Source organism: Cavia porcellus, unplaced genomic scaffold (assembly GCF_034190915.1).
Source record: "Cavia porcellus strain 051 isolate PalLab524CR breed Dunkin Hartley unplaced genomic scaffold, mCavPor4.1 scaffold_22, whole genome shotgun sequence".
Classification (NCBI taxonomy): domain Eukaryota; kingdom Metazoa; phylum Chordata; class Mammalia; order Rodentia; family Caviidae; genus Cavia; species Cavia porcellus.
This window is the reverse complement of record NW_026947505.1, coordinates 29,668,696-29,692,103: the sequence shown is the minus strand read 5'-3', so window position 1 is coordinate 29,692,103 and position 23,408 is coordinate 29,668,696. Positions and strand designations below refer to the sequence as shown.

Below are 23,408 nucleotides of genomic sequence, written 5' to 3'. Positions count from 1 at the left end.
ACACAGTGAAATGATCTAGAAGCACATTATCTAAATCGTTCATGGCTCTTGGCAAATGACTTTTAGCTTCTAAGTACCTGATTGATTTGATACAAGTGCACTTTCCTGTGGTCACTGTAAAAGTATTTATTCATTCACCCCTTTCATCACCAGTCAGTAGGGTTCCTTATGATAAAAACCCTCAGATTGCTGGAAACTTGTGTAACGGTTACATTACTTTTAATCACTTTAATATTCTACATGTTTTTATACACATAAAAATAATTAAGATAATTGTCTTTTTGTGGTACTTGTAAAATGACTGTTAACGTGTTATACATAAAACCTAAATGTATACCCCTAATAATTAGGTTTTTAGACTCTAGATATTAGTTTTTTTACTTATATTGGTTTATATACTTAGCAAAAAACTGAATATATCTTTATATTTGTATATGTGAATATAATATCCAGTTCACTCTTGTCATTAATTTAATGAATATAATGTGACCTTTAAGTTTAACTTATTACCAGCCAGATGAACATATGACACTTCATGGCATGTATTTAATTATGGAAAGCACAGGTAATACAAATATTTGCATAGTGCTTTACTTAACAAAAGTTTCATTGTAGGGAAGAACTCATTTCCTAGACAAAGAAAAAAGGATCCAAAGGCTTAGTAACTTGTCCAAGTTTAAACTGCAGTAGGCAACAGTCAGTACCTAACCCTAAAATGATGTCTTACCTATCAGGACAACCAAACAATGCAAAATAGTCTTAAAGACTGGTAATGAGGTGTAACAAATGTTGGCTGTATGAACATCAGTTGCATCATGCATATGAAAGCTCAAAGTCAGAGTTGCGACAGGGTGACTATAAGACATGAAAAGGAACTTATGTCTAAGGGATACGATGGCACAGCCAAAAGACTGAGTTGAGACACACAGCCAGTGGGGATTTGTCTATGAAAAAGGGAAGTTGGGCTGAATGCACGATACTGGGATGTCCTGGAAGTCTGACCTTCTGGCTTATATCCACCCATGTGGTCCCTTTTCCTCTGGCTTTTGGTTGATTCTTTCAGTTAAAACTCTTGGATTTAGGAGAGAAGTTAAGTTTAGGAAAAGCCTTTGGTTCCCTCCATGTGAGGTCTCTTGAGGAGGCAGTGGCTTTGCCAAAGGTTACTGCTCCATTCAAGGGCTCCTGACTTTCCCTTTCCAGGTGGCAATACTCTTTGGCATGAGTACCCCTATCCTGTGGCCTCCCTACACCCTGCCCAAGTCCTGGATATCGGTACTTCTGTAAATAAACTGTCCAACTCAAAAACTGCTGGACCCACTGCTGGACACATCTTGGAAGTCTTACCGCTTGTTACTGTAGTTTGTGAACTGCCACCTTGGTTTGCTGGTTCTTTCTCCATTGTAATGATTCTTGGCTTCTTCAGTGAAGTTCAGATGGTAGACAAATTTTTAAAAAAGGAAAAAGCTTTGAGCTCACTTCATCTACTTAAAAATACAGCTATCACCCACAATCACAAGGAAGAGAGAAGTTCAAAGTAAGTAAAATAAGGGAACAGCTTTATTTTGCTACAAGGCAGTAAGTACACTGTCATCAAAGGTTCAGTGCTGGCCATCTTGCTCCGCAAGTTCTTAAGGCAGAAACTCTCTATTAACCTCAGTCTTTGTCTTCTCCCAGAGGCAAACACAGGACTTGACTCTTTTTCTCCTCGGCTGCAAACACCAGACCCGTGAGGCAGTTCTGATATCATTCACTTGGAAACCCTGGGGATGCTGATCAAACTCAGAACCCCTGAATTAAAGAACAGTAAGGCTGAACTTGAAGAAAACATAGAACATCAACAACACATATCTCCCAAAATAAAGAAGTGCAATGCATGCTTTATAAACCAACAACAACGAAAAGATACTAAAAAACAAAAACACATAACAAATGCAAAATCTCCCAAACAACTTTTCCAATGTATTACAAAAGGAAAAAAAATGTATATTTTTAAAAAATAAAAAAGTCTGAGATACTAGTGCATAGTCAATTACCTAACACCAAGTTTCTTCTTTTTCCATTCAAGCTCTACTGCCCTTCTGATACTAGCAGCATGTCTACAGGCTAAGACCGTAGCAGCAAAACAGTTTTTATTTGGCATTTACAAAATTAAATTACTGAATAAAAATATAATTTTTTATAAAACTATTTCATACAGTAATAATTTTTAAAGCAAGCTAACAAAAAACTCATAAAATGGTTTAGTACAACAATGTACTTCCAATGTTATCAACCATAAATGAGCATTTACAATCTCCGTTAGTTGTTCCATGGTGTTTAGTCAATGTTTATAGTAATGCTTTTACTGATTTTTAAAAATCTGCACATATGTTTAGTGATTCAGGAAAGTAGAATACTGGAGTACCTTTTTTGTGTAAAATTTTAAAAAACTCAACACAGGAAAAAAATACTGATCTGTTGTCCTCTCTAAAATACAGATAAATCATTTTATATTTTTTTAAAAAATCTGCTTCAAGATATTAACTGGTTACAAAATTCATTACCTAATAATTTAGGTAAGATTATTTATTTTTTAAAAAATTCTTTTTAGTTGAGCAAAATCCAGTAAGATTTCATCCAACTAAACGCACTTGGTGCTGCTCTCAACTGTTGTACCACAACAAAAATAGGTTCTTCTCCCAATCATGGAAAGTTTCATGTTGAGGGATGATATATCCCAAGTCAACTTGAAGTGTTCTTGAAAACCATAATGCTTTTCTGGAAATGTCTCACATGACCAGAGTCCGGGCTGAGAATGCATTCACATATTTACGAGTCTGAGCGGAAGCCGTCATCTGGTCTTCTGTCTTCCCACAAGATGTAGGTTCCCAGGCACCACTACAAGGCTAAGAGGGAGCAGTGAGAACAGGTCAGAGCAGGAAGCACAGACTGGACTCCAAAAGATCCCCAGTGCCAGCGGGATCAGTGTATGATATTTTGATTGTTGATGGCAAGTGGTCCATGCCAGAAAGACTTTGTAAGACAGTCTCCCTACTGCTTGAAACCCAGAGACCCAGTGTTAAGTGATATTAGTGATCAGAAACTTTATTAGAAGAGGAAAAACCCACTCTGAAGTTTCATAAGACGCAGCCACGTCGTCACAATGGTGTCCCTTTTGTCTCTGGTGAGCAATGAATGAGCATTATTCTCAGACACCTAAGATAAATGAGTGGTAGGTAGGCACTTAGCAAACAGGCATATGCCTGAGCTGAGAAACTCACACTGGCAATGGAACTGATCCACATCTGCTAAACACAGTACACAGTTTTCACAATTAATTTAGAAAACTCTGTTCTTCAGTATAGCTTATTATTATTATTTTTTGTAGTCCTAGGGGTCAAACCCAGGGCCTCAGACACAGGCTAGGCAAGAGCTCTATCACCAAGCCATCCTGCCTCTGCCCCAATATAGTCTAATATTTAAAGATACCCTAGGAAGATATAAAATGGTAATGTTCAAGGGACAGTGTCTATCTAAATCCTAGAAACCCTTTAGACCTCTACACACATTATCTCATTTAAATAGTAAAACTACCCTGCGAGGTAGGTTCATTCTGTTTTAGTCAGGGTAGAAAATGGAGAGGTGGAAAGAGCGAGCCGAGGTGCTCTGCAGATCCCTGGCCTCTGCAGCACAGCCCTGGCTCCTGCTGGGCCTCCATGCTGCCTCAAACTAAAATATGCACTCCTTGTGCTGTACTTCATTGCCAAAAGGATTTAATATGATTACAAAATAAATACAGCAGGGTTCCAAAAGTGCAGAGAGCAAGATTATGGGGAAATAAATATGAGCAAAATAAATAATATGAAGTTGGGGGAAGATCTGAACAAAAATCACGTCATAAAGCACAGTGCCCCGACAGATGTCAACCACCAGCTTGACCTTGAGTTCTCCAGTAGGCACTGCAGACAGGGGAACAAACACAAGCAGATATTGGTGCCTCTGAGGTCAATATGAAGCCTGTGGTTTAGAAAAAGCACCATTCCTGGTATTGATATTAAGAAGAATTACTTTCCATGGGACAAAAGAAGAAAGGTCATTGCCCTCTTTTGAGAGACAAATGCACAGGTGTCTCACGGCAGGTGGCCTAATCATTGACAATGTGTGAGGCCTGGAGTGCCACCTGCACACGAACAGGGAATGGGACACAGAGGGATTGCCAGGGCATTGCCGTAGGAAAAGGGCCAGAACAGGCTGCACAGGCAGCTGAAGAGCAGGGGTGCGGTCCAGGTGACAAGCAGCAGCACAGAGAAAGGAAGCTGCAACCTGTACCTCGCTGAAGGAATGACAGAGAAGAGAAAAGAAATACAGCGGTCAAAAGACAACATCGAACAAGCCCTTCACTCATGCTGCCCACGCTGCTGAGAACTCATCTGCTTTCACACAAGCGCCTGTGGCCCAGGGACACCTGTGGCGCTGCACCTATTCCACAGAGCAGGCAATTTCAGAGGAAGCGAGAATCTGAGCAACACACTCAAGGCTGCCGAGCTAAGACATGAAGGAGCAAACATCTGAACTCAGGTGGGATACGTATCCCATATCCCTAACAACACCTCTTCCGAAAAGGTTCTAGCCAGGAACAACACAAGTAATGTTAAGGGGAGTTCAGGGGCTCAGTCACCAGGGCTTTGGAATCCAGGAAGAAGCCCCGACATGAGAGGTCTGATAATCCTGAATGAACACACCATACTGGTTTGGTAATGTTTCTTTGCTTGGCAGCTGGAACTAAGTTCCAATGCCATCAAGTTTACAGTGTCATGTTCTAACTTTTGTATAAAATCATCAGGGAAGTTATAGCATTCTTTCAAATAAATGATGTTTCCCTAGACTTAAACATGTGGATTAAATATTTCTTTGGTATATACCTGTCCACCTAAAATCCCTATTTTAGTTTTATGGATTGCTTACGCGCAGTAAAATTTTCCAGGGCAGAACTGCAATACTTTATTGACACATGACTTTAAAGTTAAAATGTAATGTTATCTTTTAAACTACTGAGAGAGTGTTTGTAGTCACTGTAGCAAAATACGACATAAAAGAACTACTATTTGGAGAACAATTCAATATGCTGTGCTGCCTACTGTCAAATACTATGCAGTGCTTAGCAATGATCAGATTGCTAAAGGACAAAGAACACAGATCTTAAGGAAAAAGTGACAGTGAAGCAGAATGAATGTCTTCATGCACTAATATTCTGTATGTTGATTTGAAATTTACATAGAAATACACACAAGAAACAATTTAGAACTGAAACAAATGGAGCAGGGAGGAGAAGGACAGTATGAATGAAACAGAGGGGAGATGTTAGCAAGAAAAGATTGTTTCTTTTTGCTGTGTTTCAGTTTTTTCTACTTAGCTGGCCTTCTATTTATTTCAAATAAAATTTATAAACATACACATTAAGTGTCTTAAGATGCCATGATAAAATAATCATGTTTGCTTTTACTATGCTTTCCAAAGGAGTCAAGTTCTGATCCTTTGTCATATAAGCTTTAGGTTGCTGCAGAATTTCCCGCTATTCAGAAGAATCTAATGCTGAGTTACCAATTTAATATAGTTTCAATTAGAAATGTAATTGTGAGGGGCTGGGGATTTAGCTCAGCGGCATAAGCGCCTGCCTTGAAAGCCGGCAGTCGTGAGTTTGATCCCCGGTACCGATAAAAAGGAAAAAGACAAAAAAAAAAAAAAAAAAAAAAAAGAAATGTAATTGTGATTTGGATAGATTCTTACATGGCTTATTATTTGGTTCATGTTTGGCCCTTCCTCCAGAACCAGATATTTAAAATGAGATCAACATAAAGAAGATATCACGTATTTTTAACTATTATTTGCAGAGAAGTTTTCCCAATGACCAGCTTCTCCTAAGTCCAAAGAGAGTTTGAGAGGATACAGATCAAAATGATTAAAGTATCCAAATTCCTTAGCACATAAGTGCCAAGGCTCTGAACCTCAAGGGAAAACATGACTCGGACACCTGCCTCTTCCAGAAATGACAAAAAAGCAGGATGCGGTTGACACTGTGTGTAGACTACTGTGTACAGAAATAAAAAGGCCCAGAAGCCAGAAGCCAAGCAGCTCCCTCTGAAATGAGAGAGCACACATTAAGCACATCCCACAAAAATAAGCGTAATAAACGTTCAAAACAGACATGTCATGAAAGCTCGAATGTCAGACAACATTCGAAGACTGAGCACTTGGGTTAAAACAAAAACAAAAAACAAAAAACCCAGTTCCTTTCTCTCTACTTACCCCCAGGCCCTGTGTCAACTTTTCAAGCAGACTGAACAGTTCTGACAAAGGAGAATTAAACGCCTTTGTGCTGGAAGAATATTTTTAATATCATCATATCTATCTCTGCACCTCCTCCTCCTTCCTTCTCTCTAAATTTTATTTTCCTTTACACCAAGCGACTGATCAGCACTATAGGTTTCTGTATGTGAATTCTTGTTTAGTTACTGGCCTTGGTGCTATTGCACACATGCCACTCTGTCCTAATTCACTTCAACACTAATAATCCTCCCACACATCCTCCTCTTGTTGCTGGGGAGTCACCCAGCTTATCCCGTAATGTGCCTTTCACTGCCCCTGGGCACAAGTGAACTATAAACAGTCTGTCAAAGCTCTACCTGGAATATCCTGTTAAAGCACCTTGAATAAATACCCAGATCTTTTGTGGAAACAGAAGAAATAAATGACACAAAGCCATATCCACAGGTGGTTTTCTGTCAGAATTAGATTATTTTCGTATTTGCGTTTGGAATCTGAATTTCTTCATTGTACTGAATGACAGCTATTATTAGTATGGTGTACGAATAAAGCAACATCATACATTTTTGTTGATGTCAAAAGACTGGGTGATTCTATGTTCTGTAATTTTAAGAGAAATCTGTATTAATCTAAAAAAATTGTAGAAATCAGAGCAACTTGTGAGATACAATTATGTTTTATTTTGGTTTGTTTTATTATTTGTATAAAAGCAGGCATAAATGGTGCCCAGAAGAGTAAGAACAAAGAATTCTATTTAACTCATCTGAACAAAATATTTATCCTAGATGAGAATTCTGAAAGCCAGAATACCTTCCTAGAAAGAATGTACAAATCTTTAGCTGTACATCCCTAAGCCAGGGATGCACTTGAGCACACATGTTGCTATGGTAAGGATAATGGGTATCAAAATTTCCTCACTAGTAGAGACTTTCTTGTCATTACAAATTAATTAAATGCCTCAAACTTTAGGGTTGCTAAATTTTCGCAGGAAAGAACCTTAAAACTTTGAGGATTAAAGGACCAGATGGTGACTAGAAGTTGTCACATTTAGCAATGCCTGCACTTCCCAAGCCTGAATGAACTGTTAATGTAGGTGGACCTTTGCCAAACAAGGAGTTTGTCCCAGATGTCTCGAGAGGTGTCTTTATCTTACATATTTATAGACTTCTCAAAAGTGTGTATCACATAGCGTAGGGTGTCACACATTTTGGGAAAAACAGCTCTCATTTTGGTCACATATTAATTCCAGACCATTATGATTAAGACAAGTGCCAAACTGCCCTAACCCTAAAGCAATTCTATCTTTGCTGGCCTCCCCAAGCAAGATTCTATCTCAGAGTGTTTACTCTAAGTTACCAGACAAACAAATGAAAAATTCATGTATTGTAATGTCTGGGGCAGGGCACCCTGACTCTGAGCTCAACATAGCTTCCCCTCTCGTTCACCCCAAAACTATACACAGAAAACCTGCTTAATTTATAGCATCTGTTGAAAGCAGGTCACCGCAGCACTACTGACAGCTACATGAAGTTTTGCCAGGATGAGTGGAAAAAAGTGACTGAAAAGAGAGCCACGTAAGTGTGGAGATGCACAGGGTAGCAGGTGGTAACAGGCTTGATTAACAAACGCTCAGAAATTTCTCTAGCACATGTAGACTGTTTCCATGCTGACACAAGCAGCAGAAACAAAGTGAAAACTGGTAAACCAGCAGTTTCATCTTCATAATGCTAAGGGGTCTGACTACCTTTATTTCAAGGAACTGGATGAATCAGCTATCTCTTCTGGTGACCCACTGACATTGTTCTACAAAAGCAGAAAAAGACATAGTATACTAGAGGAAGTAGAACACCACAGTGAAAAGAAGGCCTGGCCATTGATGAGGCCTCCTCATTTTGCCTGTTTAGGACACAAACTACGTGTAGTCTCTGTCTAATAATAACACCGCTGGTGTACCATGGCAAGTGTGCTGCCATCTTGAAAACAATTTTATGTTCAGCTGATCTTCGTAGCAACTTTAAGACAAGTGGAGGCTATGCCAAGGCCTCGAACAATTTAATTCACTGAGTGAATTAAAGTCATGCAATTAGGAAATGGCAGAGTCCAGACCAGAATGCAGGTTCTGTTACCCACATGGAGTTTATTACACTTCTCAGCAACGCCTATCATAAACAAATCAAATAAAGATAGGAGCAATCCAAAACACACAGAACCACAAAGCCAAGGGAGAAAGCAAATTTTGATTACTAGTAATAATATTTTAAAATTCTTTGATGTTGTGTGAATTATGTTTAAGTAACAATGACTTGAGAAATTCACTTAAACCTTGCTGTTTTAAAAAAGTAAGACCGTGACAAGCTAAGTCAGGAAATTAAAATTTAAAGCTGTCATTCTGTGGTTACAAAAAAGAGGAAAGTGAGTGAGTAAAAAGCATATAAACACATCTTTTATATTTGGGTTTTTAAATAGGAATAAAAGGAAATTATAATTTAAGAGAAAAACGACATAAGTTCAAAAGGCTTATCACATAAGTACCATTTTGGATCCACCAATAAAAAGGTCTAACTTAAGAAATGTGTATTAGTAGAATATAGTTATTTCAACATGAAAAGCATATTGAGGAAAACCGCAGTATTTTCTCTTTGCCTAGGAGGGCTCTGTGCTCTTGGCTAGGTCAGTGGTGGAGAACTTGTGGCACATGTGTTATTGTTTTTCCTTTTAGACAAAAGATATTCATGTAGAGTTGTTTTCTCAAAACTAAAACCTCAGTATTCAGGTTTAATTGCAGTGTTGGCACTTTGCAATATGTAAGTGGGTTTTGGGTTGCAGTTCGGCACTTGGTCTCTATAAGATTTGCGACATGGGCCTAGATCTTCTCTCAGGGTGACTTCTGAATAGCAGGCTCCAGGGGTGGCCCACAGTGAACCTGCCTTTCCTGCTCCAAACTGCACGCTTTCTAAGCTGAATATTTTCACTACTCCTCATCTGCTTGTCTTACAGTTGCTACAAAGATCAGATGAACATGAAATTGTTTTCAAGATGGCGGCACACTCATTTTATAAGCTTTTAGATTCTATCCCAAAAAGGTGGAGAAAGAAAAAAAAAAGGAATTAGGGAAAAAGGTGAGTACTAACAATGATATAATGTGAAAATCTCACATATTCTGAGCCACATGAAAGACAAAAACATAACAAAATCTCAGAGCATTTTTATTATAAGAATACTTTGATTTTTATTTTTACAGTGCTGGGGATTGAGCCCAAGGCCTTAGGCATACTTGGCAAATGCTTTATCACTGAGCTATGCCCAGCCCACTATGTTTACTTTAACAGTAAAACTAAAGCAGAGGAAAAAAAAGATAGCTAGCTAGCTAGCTGGAAAAACTCAATTGTTATCATTATGCAAATTCTTTAGAAAAAAGATTAAATATAATTCAACAAACAACTATAACATGATTGCCATAAGCTAATAAAAGCCTTGTTTATTTAAATTTAATCTATTTATAGATTATATATTGAGATATATGCAAAGTTGAGTTATTAAAATTCACTGCATCTCAGAGACAATCCACATAACAGTGCGTATACTTAACACTCTGATTTGGGCTTTACAGATCAATTCCTAGTAAAACGAAACCTTAGAGAAAGGACTGATTCAAAGAAGAGTAGGGAAAGCAGCTTACATTTTTCTTGTGTGTGTGGCTGCTAAATTAAAGCCACTTAAATTAAATGAAAAGAACATTTTGTTGCCCAGAGGCACAAGCCACATCACAAGTGCTCAAGAGCCACAAGTGACTAAAGGCTACCAAATGGGACCCTGGCAAGTTGGACAGCTCTGGTCTAGAGATTGGAAGAGATTTAAGAGACTTAAAAACCAAATACAGGCTGGTGTGGGGCACATGCACACCTGTAATCCCAGCACTGAAAAATCCTGGCCAACCTGGGCTCCACAGCAAATTCAAGGCTTACGGTGCTGGGATTAGTGAGGCCCCGTCTCAAAAACAAAAACAAAAACAAAAACAAACAAATGAAATTTGTGAAACTGTTTCAATTTTGACAAAATAATAGATCCTTCTATGGATTAGCGAGAAAGTTTAAATATGCCCTAGGAATTAGCATATTAAGAAATTACCACAAATAATGGATGATAATGGTGTAAGGTTATAGATGAAACTACAAAAATGCCACTTTTTAGACATAATCCAGAAGTACATAAGTTATGTTGTCTGGAACTCACTTTAATATGCTTCATAAAAATAAATGAATTTGGCAAAATGTTAATAAGCTCAGAATTTAGTTTACTTTTTTTTTCTTTTTGATTTTTTGTTTTTCTTGAGACAGGGACTTGCTATATAGTTCAAGTTGGGCTTGAATTCACTGTGCAGCCCAGGCTGGCTGCGAACTAGCAGCCATTCTCCTGCCTCAGTCTCCTGAGTGCTGGGATTACAGGCGTGTGCTACTGTGCCTGGCCGTATTTTACTTTCTGTACTTCTGTTTAGGTTTGAAATTGATCGTATGAATATATAAGACTCATAGCTTTTTCTTCTTCTTGTACTTAAAAAACACAAAACAAAAACAAACAAACAAGACAAAAAACAGGGTCTCTACCACATTTCTCAGCCTGGCCTCAAACTCAAGGGATCAAACAATCCTCCTGCCTCAGCGAACTCCCACACCCTGAAGCTAGGCTAGGAGGGTACCACCATGCTCAGCTGTAGTTTCTTCATTTGTAATTTTAAAATATCAAACAGAATTTATACACACCCTACTTATATATAAACATAAATGTTTATATATAATTTGTTTATATGTAAATATGCCTAGCATGTGGGCCTCAAAACCTGTAATAATTGCTCTAAAATATTGTCATAATCAAGTCAGTAATGATTTAAATTACAAAGAAGAACACAGGATTTCAGTTAAATGATTCTCCAAATTAAAAATTCAAGTTTTCAATAAATGTTTTTGTGCTTAATAAGTTATTTAGACAATTAGATATGCAATCAGTTAAATAAATGCTAAATATTTTGCATTTTAGAAATACTTGAATTTTTAATTTGAGAATCAATTTTTGTTGTTTCAACTAAAAGTCCTACAATGACAAATATCTAGATGGCTTGTCTAAAATCTCATTTAACATTTGATTTATTGTAAGAAGAGCTGGCAAAGTCATAGATTATGTAAAGTACTCTTAAATCGAACAGTCAGATCATTTAAGAAAACTATTTAATAATGCCATGTGTGAAAAATCTGCCTAATCAGGTCAAATTGGATCACAATGAAGATATACAAAATGCTATTATGTTTCAAGCAAGCAACATTCCCAAACTGCATAATTCAGGATCAACCATGGTCTAAAATATTAAATGGGAAATCCAGAAATGAACAACTTTATAAATTTTAAATAACTTTTATTACAGTATAGTATTATAATTGTTCTATTATATTGCTGGTTGTTATTAATCTCCCACTGTACCTAATTTATAAGTTAAACTTTATCATAAATACTTAAGTATGGGGTAATAAAATAGTATTGCATAGGTTTATAGAGTTTGGTGCTAGCCATGGTGTCAGGCAACACCAGAGATCCTAAAGAAACACATTCAGACCAGATAAGAACAAGTATTATATAAATACTGGTACACCCGATTATTTGAGGTATAAGTGATTATACTTCAATACTTGAGGACAATATGTGAAATACAAGCAATATTTTGAATCACTTAACACATTTTCACAAAAGCTTGAAACATTTTAGAAATAACACATTTCTTCAGTTTTGGAAGTTAGAATTTCTTGACACAAAATGAAAGTGACAACGTGCTGTTAGCATTCACTCATTTAGTATTTCTTAAAACTAATTGTTCATCTATTGTACCAGACTATTTGGTCAGTATAAATCAATAAATCATCGAGGGCAGCTAGACACACTGACTCAGTTTAATGTTTAAGGCTCCGTTTTTCAGTCTGGTGGAAGGGACAAACAATTGCCCTCAGCATGAAACAGGCATAGGTGACTTAACCACCTACCAGTCCGGTTATTTAAATACAGGATAACCACTGTTTGCTTTTGGGGGGTTAATTTTTATAAGATAATGCAACAGGAAATGTAAAAATGACAATTTCATCAAACTTTTTCAGTACAAGAATCCACTGGTTGAAGTGACACCTGTCCAAGTGATACTTTGGGGTATCAGTTTGTAATCAAACACACTGCTCAGGTGACACTCTGGGTAAACTGCTAAGAGGTTTTCCAGTATACAGATGCTGTAGAAGCCAAATAGGACTCACTACTATACTAGAAAACACAGGTTTATAAAATAGAGCTACTACTTAAGAGTTTTAAAGATAACCAATATTTCCATTAAATAAAAGACAAATATGTTGGTAAGTTCCATACTGAATATTTACTAAAAAGTTTAATAGCAGGGCCAGGGTTATAGCCCACCGGGCTGACAGTGCAAGGTCCTGAGTTTGATTCCAGGCATCAAAAAATAAAAATAATAAATAAAAATTTTAATAGTGCTAAAAATTCTGTAGGAACAAAACTAGACAACTTATTTTTCATAAACACTGACATTATTGTGAACTTTTATGTAATATATATTTTAATCATTACATTGTTCAGCTCTGAATAGCTTTGCCTAAACATTAGGTGGAAAGCGATTAGGATTCTATATATTTTGTTTTGTTTTTGTTTTTTAACTTTTTTGAGACAGGGTCTTGCTGGCCTTGAACTCACAGGGATCCTCTTGCCTCAGCCTTCTGAGTGCTGGAATTATGGGCACGTGCTACCCCATCTGGCTAAGGTTCAGTTTCAGAAAAATAAGAATTTTCAAGTATGTAAATGTAATGATGTCATCTCTTTTTACATGTTTGCTCTTTGAAATTTAGAATGTACTTTCCTATACTACTAAAAATACAAGCTGAGTCCCTGGCTAGTTTACAGGGTACTTATAAAATTTAATCTAGTGTAAAGTACTTAGGGCATTAATTGTATTTTATACTCTAGAAACCAAAGGCTAAAGAAATACCCAAGCAAAGGTTTCCTTTCCAAACCAGGGTCAGCCCTAGGTAAAATTTCAAGATGACTGCCTCTCGCCTTTCGATCCTTCTAATCTCTTCCGTGTGCCCCTCCATGCCCAGGTGGAGCTGCTCCTTGTCCTTATCTCTCAGTTCTGTGTGATAAGCTGGGCCTTCCTCTTGTCCTAGTCATGCCAGGTTGCCTCAGAACTCTCCGTTGTTGATGGTACTGTGTTCCCTTTCCATACTCCAGCCCCAGGCACCTTTTGCCAAAGGTGTTGAAATGGGGGCAGCCAGGGGCTGGGGATTTAGCTCAGCAGCATAAGCGCCTGCCTTGCAAGCAGGCAGTCATGAGTGTGATCCCCGGTACCGATAAAAAGGAAAAAGACAAAAAAAAAAAAAAAGAAATGGGGCAGCCACAGGGAAGCAGTCCCACTGACTCAGACAAACGCACCTCCAGCTCTTCCAGCTCTGTTTATACTTGATGGTAATACTGAGTATCACAAATGATGGAAAGGAAGTTTCCAGTTGGAATGAGAAAGCATATGCAATGGTAGAGAAGCCCCACAGGGGAACGGGCGGCCCTCACAGCCTGCTGCCCTACGGCAGGGCCTTATGTACAGCATCAAATATGACTTCCTGCTTCTGAACCTAGGTGCTCCACCTGCCCCAGGGCGTATGAATTTTTCTGTGAGTAGCACTGGGGGGCAGGTCAGGATTGGCTAGATTCTAGACTAGCTTAAATAATTTGGGGGTGCGAATTTGCATTCTTATTTACATTTGGCTCAAGATTAATTTGGAATGTATTGCATTTCACAAGACACACCTATTTCAGGATTACAAGGGAAACCTCCTTTGATATTAAAACCTGACAGCAGATGGTATATTACAGATTGGGCACAGCTTTGACAGCTGCCTTTTTTATTCTTATAGTCAAATACACTGCAATCAATTTTTGTCTAGCTAATTTCAAATTTCATTTAGACTCCAGCCTCTGAGCTGTGACTGTTTAGAGATAGAGCATGAAAAACAGAAATTTTAAAACAACACACAGTTAAATTTGTTTAAAACCAGGAGATACTGACCCAAACATAACATATGATCTTGGTCTCAGTCACAGTAAAAAAAAAAAAAAAAAAAAAATGTTTCCACTTCACCAGACTTGGGGCATCTGCTCCCATAAAAATTTCCAGCATTATCTCATATGAGTAGCAAGAAAAATTATTGGGTGTTTTTTGGACATAAAGAAGTTGTTAAAAAGTATCACTTCTCTATGTCTAAAATGCTAAGAGCAACAATAGCACAAGATAACAGTTTTTATAGTGAATGAGTTGTAAGACATCAATGTTGGAACAGTAATTACCTGCAAGGGACTCACCAGGGACCTGTTTTTAGGTGCTGTAAATGCTTTCAGAACATTATCTTCATCTTCTGATACTGGTGTCATTAAAACAGAGCTTGTAAGAATATTCTAAAGGGAAAAGAATCATTTGAAATTTAAATGAGGTTAGATAATATGAAAGATAACACAGTCTTAACACTATAGAGAATACGTTACTATGAGATGATATGCATTTGCATGAAGAAATGCAGTTATTTGCCAGAAATTCTCTCCCCTAGGAGCTGAAAGGAGCACTGAGCTATGTAACCGGCCCTAGTCCTATTATAGCAAACATCAGTGGAATCCAAAAGGATAAAGCCTAAAGGTCCCACCTGGTTGAGGGCACTCAAAGTCCTTCTGCTAAATCCATGCTGGTGTGTGTATGTGTGTGCGTGCGTGTGTGATACTGAGGATTGAATTCAGGATTTTCACTGAGCTACATAACCAGCTCCGTCTGTCCATCTGTCTATCCATCCATATACCTATTTTCATTCTGAGGTAGGGGCTTCTTGCTTAATTGCCCAAGTGGCTGATACGCGGTCCTCCTGCCTCAGACTCCTGTAGTATTTGTGTGCTACCATGACTGGCCAAATTGATGCTTTTAAATACAAAAGGTGTACTAAGCTTGAGGGTAAGAATTCTTTATTTCATAAATTGGTGCAGAAATAACACTACAAATTAATGGTAGGATAGGTCACGGGTGAAGTATAGAATTTAGAACCAAACTTTTGAGAATTCTACCAGCTGCTCCTTCCTCCTTTGTTAGGGATATTAATTCAGCAAATGACCAAGCTATCCAGTTTCTCAGCTGCCATATCGGAAGTGATAATGTTATCAACCTTATGCAGTTATAGTGACAGTTACATGAATTAATTCATCTAAAGCTCTTGATATATGAATATTAACAATTATTTTTGCTCTGATTCTTCATAAGACATAATAAGGGCAACTATTCATGAATTGCAAACTGGGAAAATGGTGGCAGGCACAGCATGCAACACAGTTGGCTGTCGGCATCCATTGAGTCACCAACAATAAAAAAAAAGAGAAATAGAAACACTGCCACATTTACATTGTATTAGGTATTATAAGAACTCTAGAGATGATTTAAAGTACATAGGAGGGAGTATGTAGGTTTTATGTAAATACCGTGCCATTTTATACAAGACTTCCGCCTCTGCAGAGTTTGGTACCCATGGGAAATCCTAGACCAGTGGTGGCGAACCCATGCCATGTGTGCCACAGCAGGTTGTTTGTATCACTGAAAGCTCTAAAAGGTTTGCCATCATTGGCCTGGACCGGTCCTCTGTGGATGGAGAGAGACACCTCAACAGGTACAATGCTGGGCACCTCTTGTAGTTACATGGTTGGTACCATGGAAATTTTGCATAAAACTAAGCAAGAGATGACTAGATGGAAACATTACTTTTAGAAGGCAAATAAATGTGAAAATCAACATTCTATTTTCATGAAACTATCCATGCAGCAGCCTCTTTAAGTGCCAAGAATGCTCAAGCAATAATAAATACTGAAAACATCTTCAGTCAAGCAGAATCCAATAAATAAACAATGACAACAAAATAGCTCCACTTTATATCCTGTATTAATGATCACTTTTAAAAAGTCACGCAGGCGGACCAGAGATTTAGCTCAGCTGTGTAAGCGCCTGCCTGGCAAGGGCAGGTCGTGGGTTCGATCCCCAACACCATTCGATCCCCGGTACCAAAAGTAAATAAATAAAATTTTAAAAAATCATGCAGGAGGCTACTCAGAAGTCAGGTGCACTGAAAATGGGCACAGTGGTGACTCTGCACCACACACAGTGCCCTGTGAGGGTCGCATCGTAGAATCTGGGGCCAGTTTTGAGTACTTACTGGGGGATCCACCACCTGCGACGCCTGCGTGAACAGCTGAGTGCTGAGACTCTCCCCGTCCCAGTGGTTCGAGCAGAAGAAGTTTCCAGCTTTATCAGTTGGAGATTCCGCCTACAAGGAAACGGGAAGCACTTTGCTGTTTGCAGTACTGCAGCCTCTGGGAAACACTGGCTCTCTCGAGGCAGTTCTGCCCAAGCTCTCAAATGCCCAGTGCCACATGAAAATGAATTCAAGAGAGACGCCTGGCGATGCTTCTTGCCAATAAGCTAATACTTTGATCCTTGAAGGTCACATTTTCTTTCTTTTCTACTATGAATTAAAGAAATATACAATTCTGATGTAAATTCCAGTTTTCTGTAGTATCAATGAGGGAACACAGCACTCAGGGTAACTTGCATCCGCATTTCTGGGTCATGGATGCTCCTGTTTGGCTCAGAATAAAGAGAGGAAAAACAAAAGAAAATATCTACCATCTACCTTTAATCAGTGATTTTTTAAAAAAAAATCACTGTAAAAAAACTGCCAATCTCTTTTCATTTATTCTATCCAAAGTCAATAGCAGTGGCTTGGCTTCTCAAATGAAGGTCGGTGTAGTCTGTCAGTATCTGTTTTTTTTTTTTTTTTTTTTTTTTTTGATAGTAATGGGGTTGAGGTGCTCCAGACTTGAGCTACTTCAAAGTCCTTTTTATTTTATTTTGAGACACGGTCTCACTAAATTGTCCTAGCTGGTCTCAAATTTGCAGTCTTTCTGCCTCAGCCTCCAGAAGGCTGAGATTACAGGCATATACTATCACACTCAAAAGGCAGACCTTTTGACTGTATCCTATGTGAAACTATCTTGTAAAAAACAATGCCAAACAATCAAGCTGCATGGGGGGGGGGGCGGAGACAGCAGGAGTCACAGGTTATTCTTTCCAAGGACCTCATGTTTACCTCTTGTTTGATTTTCTTCAATAAAGGTGGTCCGTTTTCTTGAAATTCAGCAACAATTCCAGACTCATCTGATTCCTGTTTGATCACATCTTGTAGGTCTTCTACTAGATGAGAGGCTGTTTGAGGCTGCAGAAAAGAGCAGATACTTTTGCATCAGAGGAAAATGCCTGTCCTTACTAATAACCAACTAAACCTCCAGGCTTTTCTAGAACTTACTAGCATCTTCAGAGGGCCATATTTAATTTCTTGAGCTGCAAGTGCATGTTTGAATGGTGTAGGAGTTCTAGGAGAACTCTCTAGGATTGATCTTTTGATAGCTGGAGTTCTAAAACTTTAAAAAGACAACAAGCAGTGGGTCAATATAAAAGACACATCTCTTATATTGCTCAATCAACTTTAATATCTTTCCACTAAATAGTCTGACACTGTTATGGAATCGGGTATGTTGATTAGTCAGATGTATTCGTTGAGGAAAAGAGAGTATATGTATCAGATATCTTTGAATAGTTCAAAATATTATACCCCTAAGGCTAAGAGCTCTAAAATAGTTTTCATCTTTCCTGAATAGTTCTAAAGGCACAGATAGTGCTCCTAGGTCTGTAAAATGACCATAAACATTGTGATGGTCAATGTCATTTACCAACCACCTTTATTATTAGAATGGAGCCCGTACTACATATACAATGTTAGACTTTTTTTTTTGTATCAAGAATTGAACTCGTGACCTCGCACTTACCAGGCAGGTGATGGACCGCTGAACGGTCTCCCAGCTCTTAGCCTTTTAAAATTACTTTTATACCCAAAATTATTAAGAATGCATTTCTTTCAGAGGTTTCTCCTAATTCATAATGATTTTTTTCTCTGTCATTTCTTTGAACATTTAAACCTTTATCAAATAAAGATGACTTAATCACTCCTTGGCTTCTAATCATATAAGATTTCTAAGCATATCTATACATAAATTATAAGGGAAATAAAAAAGCTTAAAAACATGAATGAAGAACCATACTCAATCTTATTTTGAAGCTTATAATCAGGAAAGAAAGGAGGTTGAAAATCATCAGTGAGAAGAAAAGTCCTTATTGAATGAATAGACAAATTGGATGGAAACCTTATATGAAAACTACCTCTGCATATACAGGAAATTCTGGAGTGAACTACGAAAGGTAATTTGTTTATCCCTCCTCCTTTAACTTCTAGATAGTTGTGACATTCCCAGGACAGACATATTCAATGTGAAAATATACACAATACATGTAAGTGGATTGGCAAAATTATATACACATGAAAGAATCAGACATTGGGGGACTGTCTTCTATTAATACAATGTAAGTAATAAGATAAATACTGTTTTCTTGAATCAAAGACTTACATGGTATTTTCCTTTTGAGTTTTCACAGTCTGTTCTCTATGGAATGGTGTTGTAACAGTCAGTTTGTGACCATTGAGAGGGGCAGAAGTTAAGGAAGGCACTTCCAAGTCTAAGTTTTCATGGTTACTCGAAGTGTTTAGGAACTGAACATAAGGAGAAAGAAAAAATTACTTAGATTAAATGGCAATTCTTTATTCAGCCTAATTTAAAATCACACCTAGCTAACAAGCAAGTATGTTTTACTGACCCATTACACAAAATAATAAAGATGTTAACAACCAGCTGGTGTTGAGGAGGGCATTATTTTACTTCAGTTGAATACAAAATTTGGAGTACAATTGCTAAGAAATAAAATCTAAGGTCAATGCTGAAAGACTTGTAAAATCCTGAGAAAATGCTCTCAATAAATGACCCTGTCATTAAAAAAAAAAAAAAAAAAAAAGACAGGCCTTTATTAATATTCAAAAGTTTAAAGAATTTTGAAAATTATTTTTATGCTGTTTTCTCTCTTTAATGATCTATGAACCCAAACTATTATTATATAAGGCTTACATTATGTGAAATACTATTAAAATTATCTGTGTCTCTTATAATACTAAAGTTTGGGGTGGGGGGGGTAGGTGTTCCTCAGATGATTCCAAGATACAATAATTTTGGGAAACATAACAAATTATAACCTCCTTCTTGAAAGTCACAAACACATTAATATATTAAAAACTTTTAAAGGAATTCAGGCAGTGTGGTGCGTGCCTGAAGTCTCAGTGAGGCCAAGGCAGGAGGTAAGTTTGAGTCCAGGAGTTCAAATTCAGCCTGGGCAACACAGAGAGACCCTCGTCTCAAAAACAAAAACCACAAACAGCATGAACAAAAACCACAGTAGCATGAACTCGGAGGGGCACTGTGGGAAAGAAGCCATTTTTAACTTTGATTCATTGTTTCCCAAACTTACGTATTTCGATATTTAGACTTTTTCTGCAACATGTAGTAAAGTCTTACAGAACTAATATTCTGCAGATCATGGTTTGGAAAATACAGCCCAAATTTTAAAAAGGTGGTTTTTTTGGTAGCAGCATCATTTATTAATTATTTAAAGCTGTTTATCAGCTGCATTGAAGAAAATGAGACATCATGATAGCCACTGATGATTCCCTATCATTTTAAGTTCCAATAATACTTATTCTTGGTTTTGACTGGATTTAGTCTGTTTTCAATTTATTTGAGTCCAATATTTATGAAGGTATAGGCAAGTATTTTGAAGAAAACAAGAGACATTATGGTAGCCATTATTGAGTTTCTAATGTCTAGTTTTGAAGACCCGTCAGGCTCTCATTCTTTTGTTTTGATTGCTTTTATACTATTTAATTTGTATTAACTTACTGTGTGTGAAGTTCTGGACAACTATTTCAAAGAAAACAAGAGACATTGTGGTAGCCACTGTTGATTTCCTGTTGTCTTGTTCTGAAATTTTGTGTTATTTGCATTGTTTTGCTCTGATCTGCTTTATTCTGTTTTGTTTTGTTTTATTCTCTTTAAAATTAAGAAAAATTGTAAAGCTGTTCTTAAACTCAATAGACATAACCAAAAAGTGTTTTAAAGTTATCTATCAATTTATGGTATTTAAAGTATCTATTAATCTAAAAAACTGTTTTAAACTATCTATTAATTTCAATTATTTTAATACTTTAGAAAATCTCTGACAAGTATTATGCTTTCCATATCTTAAAAGCACACTATGAAATGAGAATATTCTTTGGCAAAAACTACATTATGAAAGCATTATGGCACAACTCAAAAGAGCCAATGTTGAAATATAAGATTATTTTCCGCAAACATTTTTCATCATCCTTTCTCTAAACATTCCCACTTCAATATGAATCATAATCTTTAAGTTTTCTAGTTGCAACCCAAATCTTATACAACTGTAATTTGATTTCCTCCTGCCCAGGGTCAGTGAATCATATAATAAAAGAACAAAGGTGCAGAAAACATGTTAAAATTTTCAAAGAGAGGGAATCAGAAGGGAGAAGAGGAAGGGACAGACATGTTAAACTCTACTGTGGGAGGAAATAAAAGCACATCATGCAACTCTCTTCCAAACCATCAAAAAGTCAAGAGAGAATTACGGTAAAACCATTAGCCAGCCTGCTGCCAGGCACTGACTTGGGCTCAGCTAGATGCAGCACCGGGGTGAAATCAGCAAGGGGAGCAGTAATTAGTCATTTGTTCCAAAGCATTAGTTTCTAGATTATTAAGGCTCAGGTGTCTGTTGAAAATTAGTAACAGCTGTGCAGAAATTGTGCTCTACCTGCGAGGGAGAGAAGGGCAGGCTTTTGACAGGGGAACACTTGGGAGCTGAACTGCTGATGTCAGCAAAGAGGAAGCAGCTAGAGCCTCCAGTGGCTAAGGGGCTGGCCTGCTTTTTTCGAAGGATGACCAGTGGAATTGTGCTGGGCCTCGCAGTGGGGAAGGCCTTGGATGAGTCACGTGCGCCCTCACCCAACATGCATTTGTTCACCCTCGGGCTAGGCTCTCTTGTGGTCCCCTTGCCCTCTGTTTGCTGAAGCTGAAGGGCTCTGCCTGTGTGATGCTGGCTAGCTGCAAAAGCTGCTTCTTCAGAGAATTCAGAACTGCTGATATCACACCATGATGAAGAATCCTGAAACAATGTGGGAGGCACAGAACTTTGAGATGTATGAGGTGTGTGCTATTGTCACCTAAAACACAGCACTGAGCAAGAGATGCTAAATGCAAGGAAAACATCAGCCAGGTTTCTGGTCTTTTTCCAGCTTCAGGGGCCTATGAGCTGCCTCCAGGCTAAAATCTAAAGCAAAGGGAAAATCTTTCTAGACAGCACTGCTGCAGTATCCATCCTCTGCCCAACAGAAATGCAAGAAATGCTTTTTAGCCTAGTAACCAAGGAAATGAAGTCAGTATCTGCTGAGGGGGTGCTGAGATCCAATTTGTTCCTTAAAGATGATTTTATTTCTATGAACCAGAGGGATCATGTTTAGTATCAATGTTTAGTATTTTGTAGAAAAAGTCATGTCCAACCAATGCACTAGTACTTCAGATACACCCAGAGATTGCTTTTTATGCTCCAAGTAAACATAATTCTTCATGTGCTATCCACAAAAGCAAAGCAAAATTCAAGTTAAGCACAAAGAAGTAAGCAAAATGGAAAATTAGTTACAAGTAACTCAAACAACATTCCCATAACCTAAGCTCTGACTTGTAAGTCATCACCCTCACTCTTTAAAAAAAAAAAAAATTATGCCCTTTGAAGGAAAAGTGTGGAAAGCTAACATTGTCTGGGCAGCTTATAAAATTGGATCTCTTAAAAAAACATATTCACTAAGACTAGGATCATACTTTTACCTTTACATGAAACTAGGCCAATAACGTTTGCTACAGAACATGGCAATGATTTACAAAATGTATTTTCTAATTCCCTCTCCAGAAACATTAACAATTCTACTTACAGAATCTATAAATTGGAGTGTTTCTGCAAATTCTAAGAGATTCTTAACATTGTCCAGAATGGTGCCCTGGTGGACGATCATGCACCTTGCTGGCGAAGCGCTCTCTTCAGGTAGGGAGCCAGGATCCACTGGCAGAGATGGAGTGGAGTGGTGCTCTCCCAAACAGGAAACAGGTGCACCGTCTCCATGAGGTCTGCTGTGGTCGGCAATGGAGGTGCTGTGCCACCCGGGGTAGCTGCATGTGTGGCTCTGTGTCTGAGGAAGGGGGGTGGGGCAGGGTGGAGAAATAAAGAGTGGGGAGAAGAAAGGAAGAAGGAACTTAGCAATGATGTTGCATAAGGTATCAGATGCTGTTGGGGGAAAGATAAAAGTAGTTGCATCATCCAGAACTTATGCCTGCGAGACAGTTGTCAAGATGTTTCCTTTTGGTCAATGCAAGCTGATGCTTCTGAAAAGTGCCCTGGTTTGTACCTACATGATTGATTACTTTAGTATCATCTTGATAAAACTGCAAATAATGGGAGTACGCATCAAAGTGAAAAATATTCATATGAGCAGCTTACAAATCCACTTGCATATTATTTGCAAAAGGTCCATCAGTGTTTGTTGTGAATTAAGAATTGTTCTGTTTGTACCCTAACCTACTAAAATGCTAGAGGATTCATAAGCTCCAGTTGCTTTTATCTGCACATTTTTGCTTCTGTTCCCTTCTAAGGCCACAGATTGCACCGACGCAGTGAAGGGCTGCCAAATCAACGTGGTTAGGAAAGCAGAAGAGCAAACTAACAGAAGCCTCCTTACAGCATGACCATGCAACAGGAGAAATTGCAAAACATCAACTAAAGTTAAAAAGTGGTCGAACTACCATGTCCACATAATCATTTTATTATTTAGGAAAAAAAAATTATCTCTAAGAATACCTACTGGGTATCACTTCTCTTTTATTCACTCTCTTGGTTAACTACAAATGTTAGCAAGTACAAGCTGCTTTGCCAGTTTGCTGCCGAATCACTAAAAAAAGATGTCAGAATTCAATAATAGCCAACA

At 37.9% G+C, this 23,408-nt stretch overlaps 1 protein-coding gene across 3 annotated transcripts in view; it reads right to left on the bottom strand.

Moving 5' to 3' along the window:
- Positions 1–1,535: 1,535 nt before the first annotated feature.
- Positions 1,536–23,408, bottom strand: part of Myb (MYB proto-oncogene, transcription factor) — a 34,973-nt gene continuing 13,100 nt past the window's right edge. Inside the window, exons 9-16 of one of the 3 annotated variants that reach the window (XM_063232977.1) lie at positions 22,362–22,616; positions 21,188–21,538; positions 18,883–19,025; positions 17,727–17,841; positions 17,511–17,636; positions 16,578–16,688; positions 14,701–14,793; positions 1,536–2,885 (exon numbers count right to left, since the gene is read on the bottom strand). In XM_063232977.1, the coding sequence (XP_063089047.1) occupies positions 2,769–2,885; positions 14,701–14,793; positions 16,578–16,688; positions 17,511–17,636; positions 17,727–17,841; positions 18,883–19,025; positions 21,188–21,538; positions 22,362–22,616 (1,311 nt within the window). In that variant the 3' untranslated portion in view covers positions 1,536–2,768. Of the gene's footprint in view, positions 2,886–14,685; positions 14,794–16,577; positions 16,689–17,510; positions 17,637–17,726; positions 17,842–18,882; positions 19,026–21,187; positions 21,539–22,361; positions 22,617–23,408 lie in introns of all 3 variants that reach the window. The other 2 variants (XM_063232976.1, XM_063232978.1) reach the window with 2 other exon arrangements.